The sequence below is a fragment of the Colobus angolensis genome, unplaced genomic scaffold, assembly GCF_000951035.1.
Source record: "Colobus angolensis palliatus isolate OR3802 unplaced genomic scaffold, Cang.pa_1.0 Scaffold170, whole genome shotgun sequence".
Lineage (NCBI taxonomy): Eukaryota > Metazoa > Chordata > Mammalia > Primates > Cercopithecidae > Colobus > Colobus angolensis.
Genome location: NW_012114822.1, coordinates 2695292 through 2702912, shown reverse-complemented (window position 1 = coordinate 2702912; position 7621 = coordinate 2695292). Strand labels below are relative to the sequence as shown.

General features: G+C 58.4%; 2 protein-coding genes across 6 annotated transcripts in view; one reads left to right on the top strand and one right to left on the bottom strand.

The window, feature by feature from the left end:
• ESPN (espin) overlaps positions 1-2550 on the top strand; it is a gene marked incomplete at its 5' end in the record, with an annotated part of 37681 nt that extends 35131 nt beyond the window's left edge. The window contains 2 exons of the mRNA XM_011938309.1: positions 1207-2165; positions 2360-2550. Coding sequence (XP_011793699.1) covers positions 1207-1354 — 148 coding nt within the window. The remainder of the gene's footprint in view (positions 1-1206; positions 2166-2359) is intronic.
• On the bottom strand, positions 2336-7621 carry TNFRSF25 (tumor necrosis factor receptor superfamily, member 25). 5 transcript variants are annotated; one of them, XM_011938272.1, is made up of 10 exons: positions 7578-7621; positions 6944-7064; positions 6592-6726; positions 6054-6221; positions 5877-5955; positions 4227-4309; positions 4026-4133; positions 3781-3818; positions 3175-3355; positions 2336-2942 (listed from the first exon to the last, which is right to left on the bottom strand). In XM_011938272.1, the coding sequence occupies exons 1-10, from the start codon at positions 7614-7616 to the stop codon at positions 2614-2616; spliced, it is 1281 nt and encodes a 426-aa protein (XP_011793662.1). In that variant the 5' UTR covers positions 7617-7621; the 3' UTR covers positions 2336-2613. The 5 variants fall into 5 exon arrangements, with proteins under 5 accessions (XP_011793662.1, XP_011793663.1, XP_011793664.1 ...); XM_011938273.1 differs by having other exon boundaries at positions 4234-4289; XM_011938274.1 differs by lacking the exon at positions 4026-4133 and having other exon boundaries at positions 3781-3815; positions 4234-4289.

Below are 7621 nucleotides of genomic sequence, written 5' to 3'. Positions count from 1 at the left end.
CTGTAATCCCAGCTACTCGGGAGGCTGAGGCAGGAGAATCACTTGAACCCGGGAGGCGGAGGTTGCAGTGAGCTGGGATAGCACCATTTTGTGCTCCAGCCTAGACAATAGAGGGAGACTCTATCTCAAAAAAATAATTAAAAAATTAGCTGGGCAGGCCGGGCTCAGTGGCTCACACCTGTAATCCCAGCACTTTGGGAGGCCAAGGCAGGCAGATCACTTGAAGTCAGGAGTTCGAGACCAGCCTGACCAACATGGTGAAACCCCGTCTCTACTAAAAATACAAAAATTAACTAGGCATGGTGGCGCGCACCTGTAATCCCAGCTACTCAGAAGGCTGAGGCAGGAAAATCGCTTGAACCTCAGAGGTGGAGGTTGCAGTGAGCTGAGATTGTGCCACTGCACTCCAGCCTAGGTGACAGAGTGAGACCCTGACTCAATAAAAAAATTTAAAAAAATTAGCTGGGCGTAGTGGCACACACCTGTGATCCCAGCTACTTGGGAAGCTGAGGTGGGAGGATTACTTGAACCAAGGAGGTCGAGGCTGCAGTGAGCCATGATCTCACCACTGCGGTCCACCCTGGCAACAGAGCGAGACCCTGTCTCAAATAATAATAATAATAAAACTTGGTCTTTGAAATATCATGCACATTTTACACCTGCAATCCATCACAGTTTAGACCAGCCACATTTCAAATTCTCAGCAGCCACATGTGTTTAGTGACTAGTCTGTCAACAGGGCAGATCTACCCTCTACATTGTAATAACCTGTCTCTAATTCTCAGTCCCTGTCTTTCAATTATATGGTCTCTCTGGTCCCCAGCAGCCCCACCCCAGTCCTCAATACTTCGTATTGACAGCTCCCCAGTAACTGAAGTCCTGATCCCAGTAATCTGGCTGCTGCACCCCAGCAACAGCACCTCCTCACACGGTGCCACACAGTGACCCAGCACCTCTGTTTCCAGTAACACCCCAGCCCACAACAATCCAGCCTCAGCCTCCCACTCACACAGCTTCCCTGTGCTCCAGTAACCCCATTCTGCCCCCATTCTAGCCCCTCTGTCTTCAGCAACCCAGCCCCCGCCCTCAGTAACCCTCCCCTTGCATGGGTGACCTGGCCTCTGCCTGGTGCCTGGCCCCACCCTTTCTGCCAGCCTGGGTATCTGGCCCCAGACTTCACCGGGTCTGCCCCCCCCACCGCCTCAGGAAAGAGGAGGAGCGACAGAAGCAGGAGGAGCTGCGGCGGGAGAAGGAGCAGTCAGAGAAGCTGCGGACGCTGGGCTACGATGAGAGCAAGCTGGCGCCCTGGCAGCGACAGGTCATCCTGAAGAAGGGGGACATCGCTAAGTACTAGAGGCCGTGGCCTCCTGCCCGCAGCCTTGCAGCTCGGAGGGGCCCCCCCGCCCCAGCCCTAGCCAGCCAGGCCCCGGCGGAAGGGCTGGGAGCCGCACAGCCCACCCCTCCTGCGCTGGAAACCCTCCCTGACCCCCCATCCTGGCCCCCGGCATCCCCAGCCCTTGGCAACACTGGAGCGCACACGCCGCCCCAGTTGCCCGGAATAAGTGCCCAAGCTGCTGATGCAAACAACAAAAAATGCTGCTTATTTGCATGCCGACTTACATATATTTGCATGTTCGTTGAATATCAAAGAGTGAAGAGCTCTCCCCAGCCCTGTGGGTGGTGACTTTGTTTTCCTGCGGGGCTCAGCCCCCTCCAGGATGCAGTCCCCTCCCCCGCACCCCGGAACCGGCGTCGCTGGCGCATCCTGGGTGGAGGCAGGCCCCGAGCTCGGGGAAGGGGTTTTCCCTCCTTCCCTGACCCAGATCTGCGCCCGGCCTAGCCCGGGCCTCATTTCTTATCCCCGCCGAGGGTTTCCTCTCAGTCATTTGTTTACCAGAAAGATGAAAACTGCCTGTCGGGCCTCAGTTGGGGCCCCCGGGACCCCACCTCTGCCCCCACCTCCCTCAAGTCTACGCCCCGTCCCCAGCCGGACCCACTCGCTGCCAGGACCCTTTCACTGCCCCGGTGGAGTCAGTGGAGGATGAGGGGCCCTGACCCTGTGTCTCTAACTGCTGCACCCCATCCCGACCCTGTCCCCGCCGCCTCGCAGCCCCATTAAAGCGCTCTCATCACTCGCTGTGGCCGCGACTTGCTCTCTCCTGGGGGTCATTGGACCAGAGTGGACTTGGGAGGGGCAGGCTTGGGGAGCTAAGGCCACACTGGACTCCACCATGGGTGCCAGACCCCGGGGTGACAAGATTCCCGTCCCCTTCGACTCCCTCGAGAAAAGTCCAGGCCACTTAACACCCCAGCCCCGCAGAAACGCCAAGAAGCCGGTTTTTTTTTTTTTCTTTCACAGATTTAATACCACGGTCTCAGCCAAACTCCGGCCGAGAAACTGAGAAATGTCTTGACCCCCTCCCGACATTCGTTCGTGCTTCTTCGCCTTGGCTGACGCGATAGGGGCGAGCAGGGGTGGGGCCGGCTGGTGCGGCTACGCAGGGCCGTGCCAGCGGCTTAATAAGTGACATAAAATGTCTACACGCATAAGTAACTGTACTTAGGGCTTCTGCAAGGGCCACCAGAGCGCCTAGGTGGCGAGTGGGCGCCGTGTCACGGGCCGCGCTGCAGGCGGCTGCGCAAGTCCTCCGCGCAGCCGTCCAGCCCCATGCGCTCCAGGGCCGCGTAGACGGCGCCCAGGCCCGCGGGCTGCTGCTGGCGCCAGCGCTTGAGCATCTCGTACTGCTGGTCTCGGAAGCGGCCGATCTCCACCTCCACGGCTTCGATCTCCGCCTCACGCAGCCCCAGCGTGCGCACGAACTCCTTCCAGCGCCGCGCTGGCACAGCGTCCATCACGTCGTAGAGCTGCGGGCCCGGCTGCAGCATCATGGCGGGCGAGCCCACCGGGGACTCTGGCAACAGTGTGGACGCGGGAGCGGGGCCTGGGGCAGGGCCAGAGAGAGCCAATGGGGTACGTGGGCCGTGGTCGGGAGGTGGAGTCAGGGGCGTTCATGCGGGTATCCCAGGCCTGAAGCCGGCTGGATCCCGCGGGTCAGGGCACAGGGGGCGGATTCGGTCAGTTAGGGGGCAGAAAGGAAACACGTTGTGAAACCACAACTTCCCACCGCAGACAGGAGAATGGGGTCAAGGCCTCAGGCCACTGATGTCCCTTACCAAGAGCTCTGTTGGGCAACTGGTCCCAGGACCATGTCACCTGCGGGTAGAGCGCCTCCTGGGTCTGGGGGTAGCCAGGGGTACAGCTGTTGCCCACCAAGTGGACGGTGCGGATCTTCTCACTGCTGTCAGGAGGTACTAGAAGGGTGTGGGCATTGTCGGAGGGTGACAGATGGGTGGCCTGGAAGCCAAGAGGGGCCCCAGGTCAGCCCTGCTTGTCAAGTAAGGCCCCTTACCTGCAGTGTCTCTCCAGGAGGGAACAGTCCCTGGTTCAGTCAGCAGACACTCCCGCAATGATACCTCCCACAGTTGGCCCTGCTCACTGTGGCCCAGCGGAACTCTTGCTTCTGCCTCGAGTCCCCTGCCCCCGCCTCCTTCCTCTTGTCCCCCAGCACCATGGGGCTCTCCTTCCATTGAACTGTTAGCTCCTGTGTACAAGTCTGAACCCCAGCTGACCGACACCCCTTGAGGGCAGGACTCAGCTCGCAACACCTCTGTCTACTAGGTCTACCCTGTGCTAGCCACGTGCCAAGCTCCGGGGATCACAATAAGGCTTGATCTTCCAGCTCCAGAAGGCAGCCCAGAATCACACAGTGAGCTTCTTACCGGTGGTGGGGTCAGAGCCTCCATCCCAGCTTCATCTGCTGACAGACACAGAGAGAGTGCGGTCAACGACCAGGCAAGCCTCCTGGACCTGGGTGCTGGTACAGCTCCTCTAGGGTTGCTCTGCACCCCGCACTCCCTGCCTCAGTTTCCCCTTCTGTATCAGGGTTGAGTAGACTCTGGGCTACCCATCCTGACCCCAGGCGTGCATGTGTGTGTGTGTGGGGGGGGGGGGTCTGTGTACTTACCAGTAACCATGGGCTTGTGAGGCCAGCAGTGGTGGTATGTGTAGGTCAGGGTGGCCCCAAGCAGGAGGGGAACCACAAGGCCAGCCAGGAGCACCTGGACCCAGAACACTGAAAGCAGCTGGTGGGTGTTGGGTGGTAGCCCCCCCCCCACCCGCCTCCCCTCGGCCCATCCCAGTTCTCCCACTCGCATTCCCAGCACACCACCTACTCTGCCTCCAGCCACAGACAGCGGCACAGCGCTCTGGACAGCTCCCCAGGGTGCTCCTGAAAGGGACGGGGGTGGCCTGAGGGATGAGGGGGTGCATGCCAGGAGGGGGTCCCCAAGACTGCCCAGCATCTGCTCCATCCTGGAGACTCTTCCCTCTCCAGGCCTCTCTCCTGTGAGCCTCACTCTACCCAAGAATGTTCCTGTCATTGTGCCCCGGATAACAACCACAGACACTATTCATTGAGCTTCTTCTAGACTATATGAAGAGTCACTAGAATGTCAACCCCAAAAAGACAGGGATTTTGCCTATTTTGTTCCTGTTGCATCCCCAGCACCTAGAACAGTGTGTAGAACATAGGAGATATTCAATAAAGACTTGAATGAAGGCCGGGTGCGGTGGCTCACGCCTGTAATCCCAGCACTTTGGGAGGCCGAGGCGGGCAGATCATGAGGTCAGGAGATCAAGACCATCCTAGCTAACACGGTGAAACCCTGTCTCTACTAAAAATACAAAAAATTAGCCGGTGTGGTGGTGGGCGCCTGAAGTCCTAGCTACTTGGGAGGCTGAGGCAGGAGAATCACTTGAACCCAGGCGGTAGAGGTTGCAGTAAGCCAAGATCGTGCCACTGCACTTCAGTCTGGGTGACAGAGCAAGTCTCCATCTAAAAAAAAAAGAAGACTTGAATAGATACAGAAAGTCCCTCACCTCTGATCAGAGGCCTGTGAAGAAGCTACCAACATCCCATGTTGAGAAAGGGACACCACATATCAGAGACGTGAATTCTCTAAACTTGCCCAAGATCCCCTAGAGAACTAGCAGCACAATCCTGACTCTCAGCCCTTTGTATTTATCTATTTATTTTAATAGATTTAATATTTATTTAATATTTAATAGATTAACAGAAACTTTATTTAATAGAGCAGAAATGGTTTTCATCAAATATGTTCATGATCAGAGATTGGTTTTATAGCAGCATCAACCTCCTTCAGCCCAAGTTTTAAAGCTATATCAATGTGACTGTCTGTAAAAGTGACAAATTGGGCCGGGCGCGGTGGCTCAAGCCCGTAATCCCAGCACTTTGGGAGGCCGATGTGGGCGGATCACGAGGTCAGGAGATCGAGACCATCCTGGCTAACACGGTGAAACCCCGTCTCTACTAAAAAATACAAAAAACTAGCCGGGCGAGGTGGCGGGCGCCTGTAGTCCCAGCTACTCGGGAGGCTGAGGCAGGAAAATGGTGTAAACCCAGGAGGCGGAGCTTGCAGTGAGCTGAGATCTAGCCACTGCACTCCAGCCTCGGCGGCAGAGCGAGACTCTGTCTCACAAAAAAAAAAAATAGACTCTGTCTCAAAAAAAAAAAAAAAAAAGTGACAAATCATCTGTAATACCTGGCTAGAAGGATCACTGGGGGGAATGCTGGCTGAAAGTGAAGGCACACACCCTTATATATCTGGCTAAGGAGGATGCAGATTTCTCTTTTACCATCTAAGTTTACCTGAAGTGGGGCCCATCCAACACAGGGCCAAGTTCCCTCCTCCCTGTCCCCTCTTCCTATTCCTGAACCAGCAGCACCTGCCCCACCCCAGGCCCTTGCCCTGCTCCCAGCTGCCCTTCCTTCCATCCCAAGACAGCTAGGTATTACGTGGGGCAGGACACGCAGCCATCGCCGTGTTCATAAAAGCCAGGCAGGCAGGTCCCACAGTCAGTATCTCTGCGAGAACCTGCAGTCCAGGAGAGGCATGCGTCAGCATGGAACACGAGTAGGGCAGGCAGGGAGAAGCGGGTCTGGGAGTAGATAGCCCTGGGTGGGGGTACTCACAGAGTAGCCGTGTGTGGCGGTGCAGGGCCCTGCAGTCTAGGCATGGTTGGCAGTAGAAGGGTGAACTGCTGACACATTGGCTGACCTGGCACTCCACAAACCAGCCTGGCTTACAGCCACAGCGGGTGTCGGCCACAGCTGAACAGTTCTCCAGTGCCACCTGGGAGGCTGGTGGGGGTGCAGGGAGATGGAGAGTGGAGAGTTAGGGCCAAACGCTCCCATAGAGAGGCAGAGGCAGACCCCCGCCCCCAAGATAATGGAGACAGGAAGAGGTGGAAGAGAGACCGGTGCAGGGCTACCCTAAAAAAGAGAGAAGCTCAGAGATTGAGGCCGACCAGAGGCCAAGGCACATGGAGAGATGGAAAGGTCACCAGGAAGAGAGAAGAGGCAAGGGCACCCTGAAGGAGGATCAGGGTGGAGGGTTCTGGCAAGGGTGGGTGCAAGACCCTCACACCCCAAGGTTGGGCCCAAGCCAGCCACTTCCCTCAGAAAGGCCTGTCCTTAGGAACCCCCTGCCAAGCACTGAGAAGCCCCTCACCCTGCTCATCACAGGCTTGGCAGCGGGCACATTCAGAATTATGGTGGTTCTCCCAGGCCAAGAAGGTGTCTTGGGGACACAGAAGGCAGGTGGAGTTGCCACAGGGCTCCGTGCAAGGGGCCTTCAGGTAGTGCCCTGTGGGACCAGGCAGGGGTCAGGCACGCAGAGGGGCTGCTCAGCAACCCTCGACCTGCTTCCCACCCTGCCCTCCCTCCCTCTTTCTCTCCAGCTCCCTACTTCTCTGTCAGCCTACCCCTACCTCCCCTGCCAGCCTCCTCCTACCTCCCTGGCCTGCCCGCCACCTCTCCAGCCCTGCCTGTCCCATGCCTCTTCCACCCCTGTGGCCACTTACCCGCTGGGCAGCCCCTGCAACAAAACAGACCAATCTTCTTGTGGAAGTCACCGGCACAGTCACACCTGGGGTTATGTGTGCCGCCCTGGGCCCGGGCCCCCAGCAGCACCAGGAGGAGCGCCTGGGGGACAGGTGCTGCTGACTCTCAGTGCAGCTGCCCACGTGGGGCCTCTCCCTGCCGGGTCTCCGCCATTTCAGAGGCCCCAGCATTTGCCCACAGAACAGCCCACTTCCCAGGCCCCCCGCAGAAGGGGTGCCCACGGGAGGAGAGGAGACTAACTTCCTTCCCCCTGTGCACACACCAGGCTTCGGAGGGCCAGAGGAAGGGGCCCTTGCCAGCCTCTCACAAGCTTCCCGTCCACCAGAGCAGGGACACGGCAGCACCCACACCCCCACCCATGCTTTCTGTTGGGGGAGGGACACTGATCATTCTCTACCTGGGGCCCCCAGACCCTCCGGGGAGGGGTTTCCTCTCAGTGGAAGGGCTACGCCCTGGTGGAGCCTCTAACGAGGTCGGAAGGGGCGGCCAGCCCAGCCACAGGGAGGCTTGGAGTGGAGACGCGCCCGGGGCCCCTTCCTTCACGGAGGCTCTTGGGACAAGGCTCAAAGCTGCGTCTCAACTCACCGTAGACACCGCTGCCACCGCTGCGGAGCCCCGCGGCCGCTGCTCCATGGCCC

Bases quoted from the DNA above. Each gene is read 5' to 3' on its own strand.
- TNFRSF25 (XM_011938272.1), bottom strand. From the start codon at position 7,616: ATGGAGCAGCGGCCGCGGGGCTCCGCAGCGGTGGCAGCG. The intron at 5,956-6,053 runs GTGAGTACCCCC...CCTGGACTGCAG, and splicing joins CCGCCACACACGGCTACTCT to GTTCTCGCAGAGATACTGAC. The intron at 4,134-4,226 runs GTGTGCTGGGAA...AGCTGCTTTCAG, and splicing joins GGCTGGAGGCAGAGTAGGTG to TGTTCTGGGTCCAGGTGCTC.